Genomic DNA, 24686 nt, shown 5'->3' on the forward strand with positions numbered 1-24686 from the left:
CATGAAATACGCCAAAATTTTGATTATATTATTTCTCTTCTCCGGCGTAACTTGATGAAATTCACACAGCATATTTAAAATAAAATAAGTAACTTGGTAATTCCGCACGAACTTTATTAAAATATGATTGACAACGCAGGCTGTACTTCATTTTTGTTTCTCTCCCATTTACACCCAACACCCTTGTCCTTCTTTTACCCTCCCCAACCCCCTTCACCCTCCCTTTCCCTCTGGCTCCGCCCTACCCCCTCCCTCACCATGAAGGTATACGACGTGGTTACCGAGGAAATCATTCAAAAAGTCCACGCCATGATTCTCGCTGATCGACGAACGAAAGTGCGCGAAGTAGCAGAGGCCGTGGGTGTGTCGACCGGAACGGCAATTAATATTTTACATGATAAGTTGGCGATGAAAAAATTGTCGGCCCGATGGGTGCCGCGATTGCTCGCGGTGGACAACAAGCTGATCCGGCTGTCAACTTCATGAACTGCATGAAGTACGTTATGAATTGCTACCACACCCCCCGTATTCACCCGATCTGGCTACCTGCGACTTTTTCTTATTCCCTAACATGAATAAATTGTTCGCGGGTAAAACATTTAGCTCAAACGAGGAAGTTATCACCGAGACAGAGGCGTATTTTGGAGAGTTCCACAAATCCTATTTTTTGGAGGGTTTAAAAAAATGGCCGGAAAGTTGGGAGAAGTGTATCTTTCTAAAAGGGAACTATGTTGAAAAATAAAAATAAAAGTTTTTGAAAAAATGGTTTCTTCATTTCTAACACGGGTACTTATTGAACCACCCTCGTATATGATAGGTTGACTTCTGTAGAAACTACCTGATGATAACGTCCTACGTCGAATTGTAAAGCCAGATTCATATAATGTCAGTCCTAAAATTATTTCTCAATAAATATTCTCAGGCATTAAATAACTTTGTGACTCTGCGATTTGATTGAAGTAGAAAAATATATAATACGCATTTTATTTTTAACAAATTAAGCGTCAACGGACGTCAGTATACATTTTTGTTTCTCTTAGTGGGCAGAGAAAAATTAAATCGCAGAAGAGAATATTTTGATGAAAAGCAATTCCTTCGATTTTTGTTTTTATACGAATTTATTTTTAAGTGTGAGTTGATCCGTTTGAAGCTCTCTGACCAATGTCTATTTCGCTTTTCAACTAATATTTTCATTACTGCCAAAAACTATCATTAGTCTTGAAAATATTGCATTAAACATTATATCAGTTTCAAAACAACGTGACAATATTCATAACCGGATGCCATCATCATTTCCTGATGACGATATACGTTATCGACGCCGATATTTAATAAAATAGTCAGAGGAATTTTTAAGTTGCCCCGTTGCGAAAGAATTTCATCACGTTAAGCCCAGCACGATTGCGCATATCATATAGTATATCGGGATTAGATCGAATCCCATTAGTATATGTGCCATAAATACGATTTTATCAGCTGACCTAACTTAAATTTTCACCTGTCAAAAATTTCCCATTACCTTTTTTTTATTATTTTCTCAATCCAGTGTTATCAGCTTCCCCCTTCCTTCTCGGATGATCCATAAAAATGGAATGGCTTCCCTTAAGCGCCGAATTTCTATCCGTACCGGAAACAGCCCTATGTGTATTTATTTGGAACGGAAATGCGTTTATGTAATAATAATGCCTTATTTTTGGGAATTGCCGATATTTTCGCACCAATTCCAACATCCTCTAAATCCCGATAAAATCCAAATTGCCGTAAAAATTGATCATGAGTGAAACAGGCTTTTTCTCTTTCCAGCGCAAAATCGAATGTTTATTTTACTTCTCCCCATCCCTCTTTCTCTCTCTCTCTCTCTCGTTCTCTCTCTCCATGAGCTTAAGCGACTTTTTCCCCCCTTTCCTTCCATCCATAATAAATAAACGTACACGGGATCGGCACACGGCTACGTTATTGGATTGAATTTTTCAAAGCGGTGGCGCGGGTGTGTGGGGAAGTGTGGGGAGGGAAGAGGGGATGTTGAGGGTTGCGGGGGTAGAACGGGGAGTGGAGGATGCCATGACCCATGACTGAGTCGCTGAATGCTGCACACAATAGACAGTGGGGCCGGGGGTTTGGGGGGAGGAAGAGGGGGGGGGGGGGGTGGAGGGTGCAGGGATGGGAAAAGCGGGGAGAGGAGGGAGCTACGATCCCGCCGAGCAGGTATGCGCAAATGTGGTTCCATGGGACGGAACTCCCTTATTCATGAGCTATTCATTGTGCAATGATCGCTCACTTATTCATATCACAGCACGGAGACGGCGAGGCCCACACAATTCACGGCGCAGCGGATAAGGCTCCTGCACTCCCAAATCACCGAGGGACAAAACGATTGAATATCATTATACAGTCAGTATCCCTCGACTCTGTCTAAGGAATCGTCTAAGGGCTGTATTTAAACCGTGGTAAACCATGACCCACACACGTGGTACGCAAAACTGTGTCGGCCCACAATGAAGGCCACAGCTTGTGGCATACTTTAACCCTGTGGTGATCAAATTTTAATCCAGTTCCATAAGTCGTCAAACGGTGGCGTGGTACGATAGCGAGGAGGGCGTTCGGCTGAGTAACCGATAGGTCACGCATTTAAATTCGGGCGATCCCCGCTGGATGTCCCCAGCCAAGCCCAAGCCGCGCGATTTTTATGGGCACCAAGGCTTTAGGGGAGACCACAGGGGACACTGGTGAATTAAACGCTCCCTCCCACACCCTGTATGGGTGAATTTTTTGCGCCACACTCTGCCCTTACCTCTCCCAGAACCCTTTGGATGCATATGGCCGTGGAACCCTGGCTTTAAATTGGTAGCCTTTTTATGAATTAGCCATCCGATGATCTCTTTATGAAGGCTTCTCGCAATCACCTTCCAACTTTATTTGAATCGAAACGGATAACTTTTTTTGTTTTTATGGGTAAAATTTTCTGTTTTCTGGTCGATTTAACAATTAGTGGCTCCACATCGGGTGATGCAACCAAGCGATAGCCGGGAGATCGTTGCGCTGAGCTCCAGTCGGGCGTGATGATTCTTTTCGAATGCCTCGCTTCAATGTTTTCATCTTCCACGTGTGGCTTTGTAAAAGATTCCGTCCTCATGTTCCACGCGATACACTTGATTTTTCCATTTCTGTTCATGTCTATACGGCAGGATGATTTTCCCGGTGCAGATCCTTATCCTCTTGAAAAATGTTGAGCTATCACCAACCCGTTCGGTTAACTTAAAATGAAGACCGTGTGTTTCGCATCGACCCGCTCGCACGCCGATGACGGAAGGCTTTTGTCATTGTGTCACTCTGCTGTTATTGACCCATGTCAGTGGTTTTAAAGTTTTCCTTTATCAATTATTTTGTGTGGGCATTTAAAATATCCCATAAATTTTTAACGTATTTTCCACCAATAAATTAAGTGTGAAATTATGAATGGAAATCGTTGCAAAGTTTTTCGTGAACATATTCATGGTACACAAAATACATTAAATAAATGCGACAGAGCAATTTCGTTGCTCCAACAATATGGACGATAAAATGGCAACACAACCGAATTGACAGAGAGGGATGAAAAAAAATCTGGCATATTTCTCAACGGAAGAAATTCGAATAGTATTTTTTTTTTCGGGAGAAGAAACAAGATTATTCGATTATGCTGAGCAAGAGTTTAAATCTTCTCGAGGTAGAAAACTTGGAGATTGTTTTTATATTTTCCAGGTTAAAAAGTTTCAAGAGCTCTTGCGTTCCTATCTACTGAGCATCAATTACGCAACTAGCGCTGGTATGCTAAGAAACTCTTTTAAATTCCTTCCCTTGCCTTTTGTAGGAAAATCCCTTTTATTTTAGCTCCAGATTTCAGTTTTTGATCGCCACATTTAGAAGTTGTCTGCATTGAAATCAGAATGGATTTCTTCAAAAGAATTGAAAATATACTCTTTGTCTATATTTTTCATTTTCAAATCAAAATGGAATTATTGGCCATCGTTGCTTAATTGAAGAACTTCTCGAATTGGTTTGAAACTCCAGCAAAAGTTTGGGAAGGAGAACGAATAAATATTACTTAGGAATTTCGACAGCGTCGTTGCCTGTAAATCCGTTTAAAGTTTTGAGGCTATTTTATTAAATTTTTTTTAAAGGATTGATTTGGCACATACATTTAATTCATTGAGAATTACATGAATGAATTTATCTTGTGAGAAAGAATATCATTTTTATCTCTGGCACTTGTCCATTTGGTTCGAGAACGGAGCTTAAATGCATATAAGTTTGTTGCTTCCATAAATCATGTAAGTACCACCAGCGATATATGCGTGGCAAAAATGTTTTAAATCCCCGCCAATTAATATGTAAAATTTTTCAGCATCATAGCTTCTAGAAAGTTTACTATTCCACTCAAACCTGTGTGTTCGCATGTTAATACATTAATGCGGGTTTTTTCTTTGGAAAAATAATCTAATTTGTCCGGGATCCGAACCATGGTATTTTTGGCTCGCATTCGGTTATGTTAAGCAATGTTTGAATGGCGTACACAATTTTTGAAGGTACGAACGAAATAAATAAACTAATTTTTTTTCAATTACCCTTTGGTTCAGCCCTTGGGAGTAAGGTTAATTATTATAATGTACTCAAATTACAAGAGGGAAATTCGGCTACCATTCACCACGAATGTTTTCTCACCCGAATTAAGTCAGATACTTCACGGGGAGGCGGGTTTATAGTCCACCGTTCCGCCCCGTGGAGAGTGTGGAGGGAGAGGTTTGACTGTCCATGACGACACGGCATTAATTGTAAATTAAATAAATTACGGACACTCTCCCGTGTTATCGACTAGCTCTGACGCAATATTTTACACTGTTGCGCATAGTTAGCTCGGTAGTTCGGTAAGAGGTTACGAAAATCTGTTCCACATTCTATTTCGCTACTCTTGTCCCTTGGAAATTTTCTATTAACTTTTGGAATGCGATATGAAGACACACAAATGTTATGTCCCTAAAGCAAAGTGGGAATCGAGATGGTGCGGGAGCTAACGTACTTGCTTCCCACTTAGAGGACCCGGGTTCGAATCCTGAAGGCGGCAGAAATTTTTCAGTGGTCTTCCGATCCTTACTTGAGGTGCAATTGTGAGTACGCCGCCCGTCGGATGAGACGTTAAGCAGCGGACCCCTTGGCTCCTTTCGTAAAGAGTAGGTTAGTGCCTACACAGGATTTTCCTCCGCCCTTTATACTTCTTCCTGCTCATCTCTAGTGGTGGAAATGACATCATCTCTTGGTCGCCTTCCTTAAACACTACTACTGCTACTACTCAAGAAAGTCAATCGTATCTTTCGTCCCATGGATTGAGAATTGGGTTCTCAGCAGAATTATAAATAGAGGCGAACGTCATTTCATGGTTTTATATTGTGAAAAGAGTACTTACCTCCCTTTTTACCGTATCATATCGAATACGACTTTTAGATCTAATCTAGACCGCAAAAGTAAGCATCTAGTTTGCATAAACCGCTCGGGAATTAACCTCAAAACCTGATGTTTTGGGGTTTATAATCGGTTAACACACCCGACTGGCAATTAAGAGATTCGGGTATAATCCAGGTGAAGAAATGTCATGAAGACAGGTGTTTCCACCCTAGGTTAGTTGATTTCGCGCACGTGACATGCTTCAAATAACAATTAAATGGCGGAGAAAGACAAGCCCAAATAATACGAAAGACATAGGTGAAGAGGCGAGCGAGGTGCAGGTGTTACCATTCCCTTTTATGACAACCATTTTAAATGAAGCCGGAGAGTACATGTACGAGGCGTAAGTGCATTTGGAGGAAAGTTGAGATAACAAAAACGAGTTAAAAAGAAATGAAATAATGCCTACATATTCGAGCCCTTTTACACCAGGGGAGTAGAAAAGACTAGTTTAATTATTGATATCGGAATGGAGAGAGTTCTTAACGGGTTTGAAACATGCCACTGAGACAAAACTGTGCGCACGTAGGAAATATTTTTCTCGTGAGTTTTTTTTAGGGCGTCGGTAAGATGGAAGTAGAGATATTAAAGCGATGGATACGTTTCGTGGGGAGTCGAAGTTGTTGAGTTCACCGCGGTGAGGGCAGAAAGAGTTAGCAACTAAGATATTAAGCGAGAGAAGTTATAATAGTAATGAGATGTCTTGGAAGGAAAAATGTTTCATAAACAAAAATTGTGATAAAAGAATATTTTTTAATGCAGTGAGGCCATTCCAGGAATATGATATTGCTACGGCAATGGAAATGTTCATAGGTATAAAAAATCCATTGCGATATAGTGAAAAATCGAATATGGGTACTGAGAGAGTAGTTTCTATAGTTTTCAGGGATAACAATCGTGTCCTCGTTGAGGTGGAAGGGCGATGGGAAGATCGTTCGGGAAGAAAATGAGTAGTGAAAATTCATGGATGATTTTATTTGCAAATGATATTGCGGATGTGTTACGAATAAAAGGGAGCTCAATAAAATGTTAGAGGAATCATAAATAACATTGAGCCATAATAATGACTTTGAATTAATTTTTAAAAATGTAAAAATTGTTCAATATGGAAAAAATATATTTCTGAGATGACGATACAGGGAAAGCCTTTAGAAGCCAAGGGCGAATTCACTTATATTGGCAGTAATGTAATAATGGACGAAATTCTTATAAGACAAAATCAGATTTTTGTGATTAAAGTAAATTTTTAACATGTGACTTTATAAAGTTAAATTTAAGAAAAAACTGCAAAAGAGCTCTGTGCGGACTATTTTTTTAGCATGGCGTGGAACAAATCATGGAAGATGTGGGCTGTGTAGCTGTTACTACGTGTATGTGCAAATGAAGAGAACAGCTGGGAAAATAGAAACCTATGAAAAAGGCAATGGACGCAAATCAATCAGCAGAATGTTACCCGGAAAAGAAATTGAATGATTAGAGAGCTAATTAAATCGTCGGGATGGTCCAAAATTCGTCCCAGCATTTTTTTTTTAATTTGATCGTTAGCACAGTCCAGGGAATCGGGAAAGTAACCTCCCAGTTAACGTGATCAGAACTTTAATGAAGGAATCAATGAGTTTCTAACTTTTGGGGCCGAAAGTTTACCAAGAGTTGTGACGTTATAGTTTGAACATTATAGCGTCTACAACACTATCCTTGGGCAAAACTTTGATGAATTTTCAACTACAAAGTCGTTGAAAGTCTACGTTTTCCCAATTTCAGTTGAAACAACACCCTCTGGTGAAAGAAATAAAATGGTGTGATAAACGTTAATTAATATATGATGAGAGAGACTTTTTCACGGATATAGCAATACTTGCAAAAGGCGCATTTATAATCCCCGCTCTCTCTCTCTTTTGTTTTTTTTCGCGTGCGAAAAATATGAAAATTGAGAGCGGTGGAAGTTTCTTTGTATTTCGGAACAAAGGGAGCGTTGGACTGTGATGTTGGGAGCCAATGGTGTACACCAGTGGTGAAAGCAAATACCATCGCGACATTTTCCCTTTCGAAGTGGTCTAAGGTCAGCATTTTTTCGCCTCTGCTGTCGAGCTAATATCACGGATATCGACTTAACGCCTAGAGAAGCGAGCGGAGGGACAAAATCCATCCTAACTTTGAAATCGATTCCATACGAGCAGTAGTTCATTGCTTTGCCAATATTAATTTTCCGCTGGTATTTTGTAAGTTTTATTTGTGAAAAAATAATGCTGGGGTGCTACAACTATGTCAAATTAACAGATTGATGATCAAAAGATAAGCAAAGGAAACTGATTCCGATTCTTTCCATTTCTAGTCTCCTTCATGACGCGAAATCTATTCCTCATGGTTGAGTGAAGGGAAATCTGCGTTGGTTTTCCCCTTGCGTCACCTATTTTGTGGCAAGTCGAGTGAAACTAGGCTATGCGATGGAGTTCACCTTGAAAACCCCAACCAATAATGTTGAAGAAGGACGCATCTCGTTCGATATCTAGTGTCTGGTCCCCTCCCTAGATAAATATCAATACGTCCAGCTCATTTTCTTTCCGTCAGATAACCTTAATGGTATTTACCTTGGGACATAAGGAACGGTACCCAATTTATCCGCGCAAGACCGCATTCGATTCTCTATTCAATTATTTTTTTTCCATTCGAGTCGATCAAATTTTAGTTCAGGCTGAGAAACATTCGTTCGCTCAATATACGAAGATACGGGGAACGCTTGGCCGACGGCGATTCGGAATCACAACCGCTGCTTTAGAAATCATTACTTCTCCCGCTCTTCTTATTTGAATATCATATTCTTCCATTTTTGATATGTTATCTCTAAATATGGGTTTTAAAAATTTTCAAAACACTAATTCTATTCCAAAGGTTAAAGAACCGGCGGTCAGAAGATTTGTGGGTGAGGGCTTTAACATCCCACGTCTCCGTCAGCCAAAGTCAGGGCCAGAGAGTATTCTGCAGTATACCGCCGTTTGATTTAACCCTTCGCCCCTCTTTTGAATTTACGAGGGTCATCCGGAAAGTAGTACCCGTTCGTGAAATAAAGACACAAAAGTAAATATTAACAAACATAAAAAATTTTATTTGAAAGAGGATACTTTAAACTACTTCTCAACATAATCTCCAAGCAAATTAAGGCATTTGTCATAACGTGTGACAAGTTTCTGTATTCCTGCTGCATAGTCCTTCGCCGCCAGCTCATTGAGATACGCGAGGGACCCATCTTGCACAAATTTTTGCATAATGCAGATGGTGTTTAACAATTTCATGAACAATTGTTCGAGAAACATTGGGAAAATGCTCACAGATGTCATCAATTGTGACGCGCCGATCGTTCCTCACGAATTCGTCAACTGAGCTCACCAGTTGGTCTGTAATGACAGACGGTCTCTCCGAACGCTCATCGTCGTGTGTGTTCCCCCTCCCCATGTTGAAGTTGCGACACCACCGCCGAACAGACGACTCGTCCATTACATTGTCTCCATACACCTCCTTTAATTGGCGATGAATATCACATGGGCGAACGTTTCTTGCATTGAGGAATTTAATCACTGCCCTCACTTCACAACTGGCGGCGTTCTCAATTTTTTTAAACATTGTAAACAATCACAGAAACAACACGGGCAATGCTAGCGTCACGCAACTTGGCTCAGAGAAGGCAGACAAGCCACTGAAGCTATCTGACCTCGTCCAGCGGCTACTCGCGTCGTCAGCACTTCATGCGGCACGAACGGGTACTACTTTCCGGATGACCCTCGTATAATTAATTTATTTTTCGAAATATGTCCCAAAAGTTTCCTGCCTAATTATAAACTTGACCTGACGGCTCCTGCCACTTAGTCACCGCCTTAATTTTTTTTTTCCTTCAAGCCGTCGGCTCCATCTCCTCCCACCCTGTCTCGTTCTCCCTCTCTCCGAACCATTGTCTCCTTCCCCAGTTTACCCCTCAATCCTTTCAGGTGTTTATTAAAACCCATAATATTCCCCGCATGCCCGTTAATCGGGATATGGAGGCTGTCTTGGGCAGCGAGAGAGAGAGAGAGCTCCGGAGCGGCTAAACCGCGAGGAGGAGGTGGAACCTCTGACATTTACAAATTTCGCCGCCGCCCATAAGTGTATGACATGTGATGAATGAGATCGGGGGACGGCCGGGGCGCGGGGGGGGGGGGCTGGGGGGGGGAGTGCCACGAAGGAGGGGGAGCGAGAGGGGAAATTGGAGCAGCAAAGCGGAACGAGATGAGGGCGCGCGAAAGGCGGGGAGAGAGGGAGAGGTACGGCGGTTGGAGTGGGTTGGGTGGTTTTTCGAGGTTGGCGGAGAGGTTGTGTGCGGGAGAACGGAAGGGGTGGTCCGTGCGAAGCGAAGGGCACGGAGGGAAGTGAGGGAGGGTTGTAGAGTGGCGAGACATGAAATTCCCGCATTGTGCGCGCGTGTGTGTGGGCGCGCGTTGCGATGGCGCCGCTCCTGTGTTAGCTGGACCGTGGAATTTATCTCCCTTTAATCTCTCCCGTCTCCCCCACACGCTACCGTAAGTATATATACACGTGGAGGGGTGGGGTCTGTAGAGTGGTGGGGGAATGGTGGTAGGGGTGTGATGAGGAGAGAGGAATGGGGTGGAGGGAAAAGAAGGGAAACGAGAGGAGAGAGGAAAGAAGAGGGGACCCCGAGGGGAACCTTGCGGGATCGATTTGTATGACGTCAGGTGGCGCTACACTGCCGTCTCTCCCACTCTCTCTCTCTCCCCTCTCTTCCGTCCTCCCTTGGGAGTGGGGTGGGGGGAGGTGAAAGCGGAAGTAGGATGGGGGCGGTACGAGAACGTGGAGGGAAGAAGAAGGGGAGGAAGTAGGAAGGGAGAGATAAGGAGATAATCGGGGACGTAATCGCCGTCCCCGTCCTCTCTCGAGAGGGAGTTTTGATTGCGAAGGAGATTGTCACTTAGGAGAGCTCCCATCGAAATGAGCACGTCCTCCTCGAAAATTAAAACCCGAAAACTGAAAAAAATAGGGGCGGAGGTGCAGATGATGCCATCGAAGCATCTATATTTTCTGATACTTCTGATGCCCTCGGGGGAGCGTCGAGTGCGCGCATAAAACTACGAGGTAACATATAGGTATAATTGGACCCGAATTGGTCCAGGGCAAACTACATCGAAAGTGGCTGTGGAACCTGAGTATAAAATATTCCGTACATTCTTATTTTTTGTGACGGAAGTGAATGCTTTAAATAATTTCTCCGAATCGGGGAAAAACGTAAATCAATGGGGCATTTCTGGGGGTGTTTATTTTTTGTTTTTCAACAAATTCCCTACAATTTAAGAATCATTCTCTATTTTGGTTCAAAGTATTTGATGTGAGAATTTCAGAGAAACTTTTTCCGACTAAAAGGTCACTCCATAGTCATTAGCATTACTTAAATTGCGCCTGTAATTTTGGGAAAATTATAAGAAAAGTGCGACGTAAATTAAGGATACGACATTACCAGACACCCCTAGAGAAAATAATTATTTTGGAAAAAAACTCCCCTTCGTTAACGAAGAATGGAGATATTGAATCATATACCTTATTTAAGATGATGTACACACCTGGGAGCTTCGCTATAGGCATAGATTCCGTGACTTGTAGTGATAAACAACTCAAAATCTCCCTTCACCCTTTTTTTAGGGGTTACTATGATGAATATGAGTCCCGGTATAGAAATAAAAATTGGTAAGAATACGGCGTAAATATTCGTTATGATACTTTTGCCAGTGTATATTTCTTAAAGCCGGAAATCTAAACTTTACATTTCTTTTAGGTTCCATTTTCGCGGAATCCATACTATAATTTACATAATATTATGGGTCACGAGAAGGATTTTAAAGTTACTCTTCTCACTACCCATTTCGAGTGGGATGTGTATTGTATCATCGTGCTGTATAGAATGAGATAATAATGCAAATTGTACAATTATTTGCAAAATTTAAACTATAATGATACATATGATAATGCTGAACTAGCATACCTATACTTCACTGCTGGGAGAAAGGCAATGAGAAGCAATTAAGCTAAAGTCTAGAAGTTAAATCTATTAAAAGTCCATTTAATGCAAGAAATGAGCCGAAAAAACCCAACTTGCTAAGCTAAAAGCTATCTACTAAGCATTTCTCTCTTCTGAGGGCAATTATTTCGTTGGCACCATACCTGAAGACTTTGGAACTTTAAAATAGCTTTAGGCTATCAATTAACCCGGCAGTTGGATAAGGTTGGTGCTTAAGGTATTGGAGTATTTCTGATACCTTTCCGTTAACTTAATACTAGAGGGATGTTTAGGAAATTCTGGCATTCAAATGTAAAAATGAAAAATTTGTCTAGGAAAGTTAAACAAGCTGACATATCACACGTATCTTGTTCGATTCACTTTCTACTCATAATATTTAGCCGATAAATATAATGTTATTATTTATTCAAAGTTTTGTACGCGTTAAAATGTAGATTTTGGAGGATCTCTGATGGCTACGAGCACTAACCTCTAAGTATCGCGAGGACTTCCTCTTTCCAAGTTCTACTTTTTGTCTTCATTTCCTCGTGCATTCTACCCGCCTTCATGTTATCTTGAAAGATTGCTCTCTGATTTCCTCTACCTCACTGACCCAATGTCCTCCCTTCTTTCTTGGCCTTCAACATCTCACAACCGTTCAATATTTCCAGCATCCACTTTTTTTTTGCCTTTTTCGAATTTTCTCCGGCAACTTCCTCTCTTCGCCCACCCTATTTAGAACCTCAGCGTCTTCCCCTCTGTCCAATTGAAATGTATACACTTTACCTAAATGAAAAATTTATTGATAATTATAGTTAAATTTTAAAATGTAGAGTGAATGATTAATCGTCACCTGAAAAAAATCTTTGTTTTCTATGTCGAATTAGCATGTCTTCTGCGGCCTTTTCGGATCGATTTTTCAAACTCGCAAAAATAATTTTATTGTAAAAAATACGTACGGCTATGGGAAATAAATTCCGTCTAAGAGAAATCATCCTTGATGAGCGCCGAAAGAATATTAGGTTACTGAAAATCAAGAGTGGAAAGATATTAAAAGTAAAATTTCACAATATTTTTACGTTGAATATCGGAACGGCAGGTCTTTCAACTTTTAAACGTCAACATCCAGTGTCCTCTACGTTGAAAACACCACCAATATATACGAAAATAGTGCAGGTGGGGGTTAATGGTGTGGGTAGGGGGCAGAGTTCAGAGAGGGTCAGACTAGCTGGCAGAGAACGTCCAAGAAGTAGGCGTTAGCTGAGGGTGGAATAAGGAAGACAAACTCGACTCTCTCCCAGCTACTCTGTCCCCACCTCCGAATACCCCTCTCCCCCTACCCTCGCCTCCCATTATTTTCTTACTGCTACTTCTGTGCTAATGGTTTCATTATTAATTTTGTAGTCCTACTCACACACCGCTTCTTTTGCACTTCTACTTTTGTGCTACCATTGTTTTATCTTTTTTTCGTTCGCTTGGGCTATTTTTTGAACGTACAGCACTTATTTAAACAGAGCATTCAAGCTTTGAAACTCGTGTCGTGATAATTAATAAAAAATATTGATAAATTTCACTTAATTGTAAAATCTTTCCACACTTAGGATTTAACACCAAGTCAAAGCTTCTAAAGTGAATTTCATTTTAGCACTAATAATTCTTCAAACAGTATGAACGGCTTCCTTTATAATGAGAATATATCTACATCTCCCAAGGGAAAACATCAGCTAATTTTTTACTATTTTTCAAGAAAGCTAAAATTATGTTTAAATATCATAAATAAGTCAAAGAAATTGTAATTTCACCTGGAATCAAAATTTTAACGTGCGGCGTAGATTTGAATTCATACCGGGATAATATTATCCTTATCATTCTTAAAACAATGAGCACGTGATGTTTACACGACCACGCAATTTTTTATTCACGCAATGATTTCATTTCTTTAGAGAAACGATATTGTTGAAAATTTAAACAGAGGCCACATCGCGCTCCAGTTTGACGATTGATTTTAATGAGATTAAACTCTGACGTGACTTCTCAACTGTTTACGTTGCGCCACTTTAAGTAAAAGCAGCAAAAGTTTGAAACATAGACAGAGGAATAAAATCTTGTTTGACATTAACATCCTTTTTTTATCTGATCTACACTTACTAGTGATATTAGACATATTTTTGTTTAAATTTTGCAACCAGAAATTTTCAGTTTTTACGCCAAACGACTATTTTGGAGTCTTTCTCGTTGAAATTTGCGGAACGAAAATTCGAAATTGTTTTCACTAGGACCTTTTTTCCCCCAAAATTATATTTACAGTTTTTTTTTGTTTTTGTTTTTATCGCAACGTTATTTTCAACCTAGAATTAGGCGTTGGCCAATGTAGAGTGGGAGGGGGGAGGGAAAGAAATTCCTTTCAGAGAAAAGCATTTTCTCTCCTAGTGCTTTTACCATTACTTACCTTTTTGACGGCATTCCACATCAACACCGAAAAAAACCTCTTCGAAACTAAACTAAAGTGGATGGACTTTAACAAACATAAAATAGAACTGCTGTTAATGTCCTTCTTGAATCTTTCTTTTACATAAAAATTGTATGCTTATACCCGTCCAATTAACTATACTTAAACGTAAAAGGGACAAAAACTCTTCGAAAAAACCCTTATACTAAATTTTCAGTATTTCGTGTATTTCATACCGGCGGATATATTACCTAAATTATGCAAATTACATTTCAACGCCACATTAGTTGGTTAAAATTGATAATAACTAAAATAATTACAGTTAGATATGTTAAGTTTATACTTTTACATTCTTGGAGGGATGTATCCCAAGAGTGATAAACATTGATAAGTATTGCCTCTAGAGTGACCGTAGTACACGTTATGGGATGTTAATAATTCTTCAAGCTTCTTAATAGGGCTTATTTTTTAATGAAAATTCATCACTATCTCCTAAGGGAAAATATCAGCTCATTTTTTACCATTTTTCAGGAAAGCTAAAACTGTGTTTAAATAGAATAAATTAGTCACGGGAATTTTAATTTTGTCTGGAATCAAAAATTTTAAAGTGCAGTGAAGACTTGAATTCATACCGGGATTATTTAGATTCCGTTTCAGCGCAATTGATTTGTCTTAAATTTCCTATAGCTTCGTTAACTGCCCCTTATGTCGCCATATTGAATACCAAAGAGAGGAAATTCTAAATATGGCGTGTCCAAATAAATCACTGTGGTGATAAGCAACCAAAGTTACTCTCCAAAAATCACTTGTTACATTCGCAATTAAAATTCAAGAGCAATTCATTCAAGGTGTTGTATAATTAACATCCATTCGAATATTAATGAGGGGGTAAGGTAGGAGGAGGACGAAGTACCTTTTATCTTCCTTCGCGTGTTACCAATTTCATCCCGGAGATTTTGGTTTTCCAATCGGAAACATTTGTTCCCTCGCTCGCGAAAACACCGCAGCGGCCGCACAAAAAAAATACTGTCCGGAGGGTTAAAGACGGATAACGATGCTGTTAAGTATCGAGGTAATTGATACGACACCGGCCGCAAATCACAGGGACCACAGGTGTCCATATAGAGCCCATCTTGGTGCAACAACCGTAAGAGCAACTTCCCCGCTCCCCCCCCCAGCAATTCCTCTCTTCCCCTTTGCTCACTTCACAGGCATTTTTGCAGCCGGCGGTGGAGATTCGTAAAAAATTTAAGGAACCGGGGAAAATCTTTTTTTGTTTCCCTTCCTCCTTCCTCGGGTGAATAGAATGAGTGTGCTGCGATCGGGGTCGTTCGATAAGGGCGGCCTCTGCCGGGAAATCGGAATTTTTGCAATTTCCCCGCCAGGATCAGGCAAATAGCATTTTCTTTGTCCCTCCCGATTAGCAAAGAGAGCGGAAAACCATCTTCTAACCACGAGGAAAGCTATTGCATTACTTTTCCGAAGCTTTAGTTATTTTTTTTGTAATGCCGACTTGACAAATTTTTATTAGGTTCAATTTATATGTCTGTGTGCATTGGTCCACAACGTCCGCGACGGATCCACGAACAGATTGGGGTCGTGACCCGGATTTGAACTGGGGTAAGTAACCGTACAATCCGGTCATTAACCGAACGACATGCCCACTTAGTTGCAAATATCATGTCTTAAGCATGGTAAAGGATAATTTTTGAAATTATTTAGGTCACAGTGTTCTACAATCCAATGATCATCTTAATAATTACAATCACCATTCACTCAAAGAAATTATCCGCTTAATTTACTTGAAAACTAAAACTTATTCAGCAGCTTCGATATCATACTGTTCATTACGCCCATCATTAGTCTTACCAGGTTGAGATTCAAAATCGGAAGGCAGATCTACAAGTCTGTTACCATGTAGGTTTTCAATTCCCATAAGTCACTTCGCAGCTAGATAGAATCATTAGTACAACTCATGAACATAACTTCCGTGCAATGTGAAAAGTCGTAGCAAGGCAATAAAACTCCTAAGAAGTCAGTGGGAGGAAACACTTAAAAGATGATATGATTCTTAAGATGAGATAATATCTTAAGATCTTACTAGATAATAATAAACCTTGAATACTGTTATGTCCAATTATAAAAACGAGAATTGCATGGTTTAATTCATCCAAAACTTCAATAAAAAGAAGTATATTCAAGTAATACGAGGGTCATCCGGAAAGTAGTACCCGTTCGTGCCGCATGAAGTGCTGACGACGCGAGTAGCCGCTGGACGAGGTCAGATAGCTTCAGTGGCTTGTCTGCCTTCTCTGAGCCAAGTTGCGTGACGCTAGCATTGCCCGTGTTGTTTCTGTGATTGTTTACAATGTTTAAAAAAATTGAGAACGCCGCCAGTTGTGAAGTGAGGGCAGTGATTAAATTCCTCAATGCAAGAAACGTTCGCCCATGTGATATTCATCACCAATTAAAGGAGGTGTATGGAGACAATGTAATGGACGAGTCGTCTGTTCGGCGGTGGTGTCGCAACTTCAACATGGGGAGGGGGAACACACACGACGATGAGCGTTCGGGGAGACCGTCTGTCATTACAGACCAACTGGTGAGCTCAGTTGACGAATTCGTGAGGAACGATCGGCGCGTCACAATTGATGACATCTGTGAGCATTTTCCCAATGTTTCTCGAACAATTGTTCATGAAATTGTTAAACACCATCTGCATTATGCAAAAATTTGTGCAAGATGGGTCCCTCGCGTATCTCAATGAGCTGGCGGCGAAGGACTATGCAGCAGGAATACAGAAACTTGTCACACGTTATGACAAATGCCTTAATTTGCTTGGAGATTATGTTGAGAAGTAGTTTAAAGTATCCTCTTTCAAATAAAATTTTTTATGTTTGTTAATATTTACTTTTGTGTCTTTATTTCACGAACGGGTACTACTTTCCGGATGACCCTCGTAATATCAAGCAAACAACTCAACAGGATTCCCGTTGAGCCTTATGGAAATCTTTAAGATTTTAAAAGTATTCAGAATGGTACGCTGTTAATATTTTCATGTGTAATTATTGAAAACAAAAATCACAAAGTTTAATTTATCGTGAAGTTGAAAGAAAAGCATGATCAAGGAAAAGCACACATTTAGTACAGATGTATCTCGTTGAGCGAAGTAGAAATCGTGATTTAATATTTTATAACCAGATTTTCTCGCATTTTTCTCTTTGTTCCTCCTTTTCTTTAAATATTTTGGCGCCTTCTTATTTTGTCATGACTCGAGGTTTGGAAATCACTGACCTGAAAAAAAGGGCTTGAGCCTTTGGCGTATGAATTCAGTGCAAGTTTACTCCAATCCGACCGGGACTCAGCTATTTTCCGGCTGGCTTATCCCGGAGGATAGAGTGAATTCATCCATTGAGTAATTCCGTGCCGCAAGGTGGAATTCTCTCTATGTTGTGACTGTTGTTTTACGAAAGGAAAGGACCTCATCTGGTAAAGAAACCCTTAGAAACCTCTTCAAAGTTCGTTTGGAGGTCACCGCTATTCACTAAAAATATTTTTCTGAGCTTATCTGTTGTCTTTTTGACCACTTTACGTTTGGAAGCATAATAAATTTACTACGCATTACCTCACATGTATATTTTCAAAATAAGAAAAGATAGCTCAAAGCTAGCGGTTCATTAAATTGCATTCAAATGGAAGAGTTTCTTTAAAAAGTCCTCTGACCCGCGGAGTAGGTTCGATTTTAATTCCCACAGTGATGTAAATGACTAACAAACTCAACTTTTCGTCCTTCTTCAGTCAGCTTCCGACGAAGTTCTTTGTAATCAGAGCAAAATGTTGAATTTTTGTAAATCTCAACACCCTGAAAAATATCTTGGATGAATTTTCGAGTGAAATATTTTCGCGTCTCATTAAGATGAATCAGCATAGGGGCTCATTCGATTAAAAATCCTTAATGACAAAGCAGTACCCTCCGAAAGCCACCAATACGTTATGTTTAAATCAAATTGAGACAATAGGCTATGATTTCTTTTTAGGCAATAACAATATGCCTTAATGATGACATATTTCTCTTCTCATCACCATTCAGCTTCTCTTTGTTTTGTAAACATATTTAATTAATTGTTCATTTCTACACGAACTATTTCTACACGATTCTATTTCTGATTGAAATATGAATCAAGTAATAAGTGCAAAATATAATTGTGTTTTCAATAAAAATGGCTCCCAACCCCTTCGAATGAAGCCTTCCAAGTTTTAAGAGTTATACACCAAGTGCAGAAACATATCACTGCCTGAAAAACTGATTTCACTGATCGAGCACATATAGGTAATGCTTATTAAGAAAAGGGACATCTCTAACTTGGTTGAAGAAATTTTCCTTATTTCATTTGATCATAGATTTTAATTTAAGTCGAAAAAAAGATAATTTAGAGTATAAGAATAGAAAAAAATAAACGATAAAGACCTAATTGAAAAATTCATGGCGTGAATTATTTTCAGGACAGAAGATAAAATATGTCAGGAGCTGAATTGAAGTCTCTCGAAAATGGGAGAAGGCGTTTTTAGTCACGCCAAGCAGCCCACGGTTGTCAGTTATCTTCCCAAAATATGCCACGATCGGGGACGTTTGCGATTGCTGACGTGGAACGCAGGCACCCCTCACCCTTAGCTGGGCTTCAGATAACGTGCTAACATGAGCAATTGGCTGCCACTCGAGACACGAAATATTTGCCATCTCATCATCGGATGTCTCAACTGCCTCCTTTTAATGGCATAGAACCGAAAATATCGCAAGAAGCGGGTGTGATGCGTGACTGCTCTTGAATTATTATTATTAGACTAAGGGCTAGGATTTAATTCTGGAATTGTGTTCTTTAACACTAACCACTCGTTGGCATTTCTAGGGTTCCACTGTGGAAACGTCTACACAACCGGAGTTAGTTCCAATTCCCTCCCTTCCCTCTAGGATTGTGCGATTCATCTGGGTCGCCTATTAACTAATTGTTGGTAATTTAATGCCACGTATTTTATTCAACTTACGAATCAAAGAGTCCTGATGCAAATAATACTTGATCCGTTGAAAGCGATGGAATTAATACACTTTTCAGTTTCGAATTGATATTTAATAAGAACCAAGCATATTTTCGAACCTGAGTGCAATGTTCATTGTTTTAGCAATTTGAATTATTTGCATAGTATTCGCGGTAATATTTCCGGTTAAAAATGTTATGGTCGAAATCAGTAGCCTTCTGTTTATTCTACCAAAACTCCTTACTATGCGGATTCGATATCTACAGGCTTTTCCTTTCCAGCATATTTTTCTTTCTTCCTAACCCTCCATTATTTTAATCTTCGTGTCGTGTGCTTCATCCAGCTTGATAATGCCTCGACCTTTCCCTTCCTCTATCGATAAAATCTCAGCTTCCATTTTAATTTGGCACACCTAAATGCTTAAATATTCAATTGGAGGCATCGGCAGCTTCTTTTATCTATTACAGTTCACATTTTCTGAATTAGCTGCGACTATATCAAAACACTAGACGTTTCGATCCTATTGCTTGGATCATCATCAGGTGTACTAGTATTCACCTGATGACATTTACCCCTGGTCAGAGAAGCGATACATCGAGTATTTCAAATAGTCTCAGCTGATACCGATTATGTACAATGTATTATGTAGGAATACGAAAGTTAAATATTTGTGAAACACCCTAAAAATTTCACTTAAGGTTAGCGTTATGCTTAGATTTTTACTTAAATGTTAGTGTGTAATCTAAAATTTGCTGTAATTTCCATTAATACACGTCCTAGTTGACATTACACATTTTCCACCTGAAGTACCAGAAAATCTTTCTCTCAATAATTTGAATTGATTTGGTGAGGTGACTAGAGTAGATACTGACTGTCCACAACGAGGGCCTGAGATTATATCCCAGCAGTGGTGGATATTTTAGTCGTAATCTGATCTCTATTTAAGTGACGTGTGGAGATCACTTCAAGTGTAGTTCTGCAGCCATCAGATGGGACGTTATGCCGTTTATTCCGGGTGCCTTTCGTTAAACTAAGCCTGAGCCTACACCGGGTTTCTCTCCGCCCCTTAATCCGCACCCTGATACCCTTCATGTAATTGTACGGGTATGGCAAAACATACAATAGCGGTTATTACGCCCCTGTTTGACTACCACTCTCCTTAGAAACTGTATAGTAGTGCATGGCAATCTGTGCATGGCTGCAAACGTTTAAATAGCACAATTAAAGTAAACCTGTGACAAATCCCAATACTGTATTGGTTTCCAGATCATAACTACTTTGCCTAAATAATTGTTCTCAAAAGTTTTATATGCAAATATTTTGGATGGTTCACCCGGTAGAGTCATATCCTCAAGTAGGGATCCTCAAGTAGGGATCGAGATACCTCTGATTAATATTCAACACCGCCGGGATTTGAACCCGGGCCCTCTGGGTGGGAAGTCAGTACGTTATCCCCCGCACCATCTCAATCCCCCACATACACATATACATACATATATGCATACACATACCTACACATATGTATACATATCCACACACACATACATACACACAGGGATAATATGGAAAGCAATCATACTACGTCATAAATAATAAGAACGCTACTTTTCATGGATCGCAGGGCCAGGAGGAGACGAACCACATTGGCCTAATACATATGTATATAAACATGGCTAAACACAAATATATCTAAAATTGGCCATGATATAAAATATGGACCATAACTTTTCCACATAAAATCTAGTAAAAGGCGAAAGGTTTTTACGAATGAAGGTATTCACCGAAGCAGCATTGAAAACGAAGGGCAACTGCCCAGACAATAGGGATTCTGGTCTGGTTCCACATAAAATCTGTCATTTACGACCTAGGTTTCGTTATGTAAATATCATCAGGTAAATATACAAGCCAAACACAGTATATGGACGGAGGGGATGAGGAGAGAGGGAGGAAAGCAAGGATTGGTTGAGGTAGGACGAAGGGGCGGAGGAGAAGGATTGGTAATATTGGTAAATAAGCAGGCTGGGAGAAGGAATTAATACATTTTTTAAAAATACATTGTTGAAAAAAATATATTTTTGAAAAAATTTTGCTTGGCGTCGATTTGTTGGCAGAGGAGTGGGGGAATAGGTAATGCGAACGGCACTGGGTAATTACAGGTGATTAAGTAGCAGGATGGGAAGGGTTACTACATTGCTGAAAAAGTTCTGCTTGGTGTCAGTTTATTTGGTAGATGGGCGAGGAAAATACAACAAGGGGAAGGTGAAGGGTAAAGAAATTCGTTGGTCAAAACCTCTCCTCCATAATCCATGTGCTGAAGTATTTCTAATTGCTCCAGCGCATTGAGGCGGTGCCCTTTTTCTCAAAGTGCAGGATTTCGGTGATGAAATCGCTGCTGTGACCACAATCTCTCAGGTGTTTGGCGAAGAGTGACGTGGAGATGTTTTTCCTAAAGCATGCTCGGTGTTCCTTTATTCTCGTCTCAAATCTCCTTCCCGTCTGGCCTCTGCATATCCAGTTGCAGTCTTTGCAGAGGAGTTTGTACACCCCACTCTTGTGTATGGGTTTAACTTGGTCCTTCGTGTGGCATAACAGGTTGATTAAGTTTGATTTATTGTGAAAGTCTGGTCTCACCCTTTCTTTTGGGAGGATTCTCTGTACTTTTAACGACCAGTGGCCAAGAAAACCATTTACCAACAACAAGACGGCTTAGCTTTAGGCTCTCCGCTTTCCCCGCTACTAGCAGAAATTTACCCGGACAGTTTGGAGCAACTAATGTTATCCTCAGAGATTCCCTTCACTAAGAACATCCTTTGCTTGTATAGATAAATGTATAGAGTCTGATGGAGCCACTTCTGGAGAGTAGGGTAGCTGCGGGATCACGGAAGTTCCGGTTTTGGTGGAAAACTCTGCCACGATCAGCGCCGTGTGAGCCCCGCGAGTCTACTCCTGCGGGACGGATTTTGATGCGACGCGCGTCATGCCCAAAATGTCTTTCAAATTGTCTGATAGGATCCAAAACTAATGTTTACTTCCTCGGCTATCTCCCTTATAGTTAAACAGCTTTCCGACACCGAATCGTTCACCAATTTGACATGGTTGGGGTCTGTCGAAGTGGAAGGCCGCCCCGTTCGCGGCGAATCTTCATCTTTCGAGGTTCTGCCCGATTTAAAACCACTGTACCACTCAAAAAACTGGCTTCGAGTCATAGCTTTATTAAAAAGGGCTTTCTGGATCACTCCAAATGTCTCCGTAACACTTTTGCCAAGATTAAAACAAAATTTCACGCACTCACGCTGTTCCTCTAGCTCCTTCACTGCTGCCGTTGCACGCGACGACGAACAGGTTTAGACACGTACCACTGCTGCTGTTCAACGAATTGACGTAAACAAACACAACACCTCTCGTTTTAGTCGTCAGGTGTATCGCTACATGGTGCACTGTGTCTCGTTTCGATCCGTAGAACGGTTTGCGCAGAATAAAATCAGGCCGATCTTTTTTTTGGTCACACCTTGTATATATGGTAAAATACATATACAATTATATGCATGTGTGTGTGTGTATATATATATGTGTGTACACACACATATCTAGCAGATTTGGGAAGGGTTTCAATCACCGAAACGGAGAAGCAGTCATCAAAAGATTGGTTGTGGGAAGCAGTGTGAGTAGGGACAATTTCAGAACGTTTTTCGAAACCTTCTGAAACCTATATCTAATCTATCTTTAGTCCTATTTCTAATCTGATTTAATGATTTTCCGAAACCTATTGTTAATAGGTTCTGGTTGGTCTTTATCTTGAAAAGAATGAGTAGCTGTCATAATAATAATTAAGGAAAACCCAGGAGTTTGATTTTCCGAAATAGGTGGGCATGAAGACGTGAAATTTAATGTTAAAATGTAGGAATATAGCCAGCTTAACAATCTCTCTTAGACCCTCAGTATTTTTAATGCCTGGAATACATTTCGTCAAGAAATAGTTATTAGAATATGGGCAAGTGATGACATAAAAACTCAATTTCACCCCATTTATTTACCGATCATCTATCGTAGTTCATTATTCGGTTAAATGTTGCCCACTTGTAGATAACGAGAGAGACTCGACCCATCCTTGTCTAAATCTGGCTCTGCTTCTGTAAAAATATATTATTTCTAGGTTTTTGCTTTTAGATAGCTTTTTCTTATTTTTAAGAGTTTCCTGGTAGTTCTGCTCACTCCACATTGCAGTGCAGTTTGGTAATGACTGTGCTTAGCCTTCTCCTATCCATTTAGAGCACAATATAACTACTTATAACTATTTGCGACGAACGGTTATTTTTAGGGTAAATGGTTGGGCAGAGCTGATTGGGGACGTTTTTCAATATTTTATATCAGTTTCTGTGAGAAGAGATAGATTTTCCTGACTATTACCATCATTTTCAGACATTTTGGTATTGCAACGAAGGATGAATGCTTGCATGAATTCCGCACTCAATTGGTCAAACGAATTTTGCCAGTGGGGGCAAAATTTAAATATGTTATTTTGCAAGGAGTGCTCTGATTTCGATCGTGTCTCCGAATGATAATCACCTGAATACCGTTTGGAAATTGAGCCTGATCCCTTATTATACAATTTAGAATATTCGTCTTCGCATTAATGAGTCACTCCTAGAGCTGTTTTAAGTTTCACTCGTAGCTGAACCTGAAACTATGAACGCTATGGGTACCAAAAAATGTCAATCAACCTTGAAGCATAAGAAAGCTTAATTCTTTTAGAAATTCCTGGGCAGAGAATCCTTAAAATTCATCGCAGATTTTTTTCCGAGATTTAAAATGAAACTTATCACGTTGGATCTGATATTCCGCCCGTCTGAAATTCCGTCATTCAACTAGCTGCGTTCAGTAGTACATTTGGTTATCTATAAATATTTTTTCACAGAAAAATTGGGAGTGAAGGAAATTAAAACTTCATTGGGAATATTAAAAAGAATTTTCCCTCAAGAGTAGATAAGGCTGTAAGAATTATATTTAAATGTTCCAAAACAAATCGAAAAAAGGGTAATAAAGCCGAACCTCCATGGAGCACAATTTTTCGTTTTTCAATAATTTGAGTCATATCCCAAAATGTGTCCATATTGAAGACATAATGGAGATAAATATAGCTTCAAAAAATCCACAAGTATTTCCATTAGATGCGCGATCTGTATTTTTATACAATATTCTCTTCTTTACAGGACTGTGGCAAACCAGCTCATCCAAGGTCAGTCTGTCATCGCTGAAACGTATGACAGCGTCACAATATACTTTAGTGACATAGTGGGATTCACATCTCTTTCGGCTACGTCAACCCCAATGCAGGTATGTCGATTAATTCTAAATAATTGATTCTCACTAACTACATAAATTAGCAAAATTGACTAAGAACCCAAGAATTACATAATTTGGCTCCCGTGAATTACGTGTTGATACTTTTGTCAAGGTTATAACTTTTAATCGAAGATTCGCTCGAAGAAGCCTGTTGACGGTAAGATATTTTGTATAGTTTATTTTGAAAGGCACCACGAACATACCATTTTATGCCGATGATTTAAACTTATGGTAATGTCTCAAATAGGCTGACTTCTCGCACTAAAACCTCACCACATCTACAACGGTCGTGGTGGCGCGTGGAGGCGATAGATTGTTGGGTAGGATCGACTCAAATCCACACTTATA

At 39.9% G+C, this 24686-nt stretch overlaps 1 protein-coding gene across 1 annotated transcript in view; it reads left to right on the top strand.

Annotated features, from left to right (window-relative positions):
* The window catches only part of LOC139696656 (atrial natriuretic peptide receptor 1), a 370838-nt gene that overhangs the window by 334837 nt on the left and 11315 nt on the right, over positions 1-24686 (top strand). Inside the window, exon 17 of the mRNA XM_071595471.1 lies at positions 24206-24329. Within this exon, the coding sequence (XP_071451572.1) occupies positions 24206-24329 (124 nt within the window). The remainder of the gene's footprint in view (positions 1-24205; positions 24330-24686) is intronic.

The sequence above is a fragment of the Hetaerina americana genome, unplaced genomic scaffold (assembly GCF_022747635.1).
Source record: "Hetaerina americana unplaced genomic scaffold, ioHetAmer1.1.p SCAF_7, whole genome shotgun sequence".
NCBI classification, from domain to species: Eukaryota; Metazoa; Arthropoda; class Insecta; order Odonata; family Calopterygidae; genus Hetaerina; species Hetaerina americana.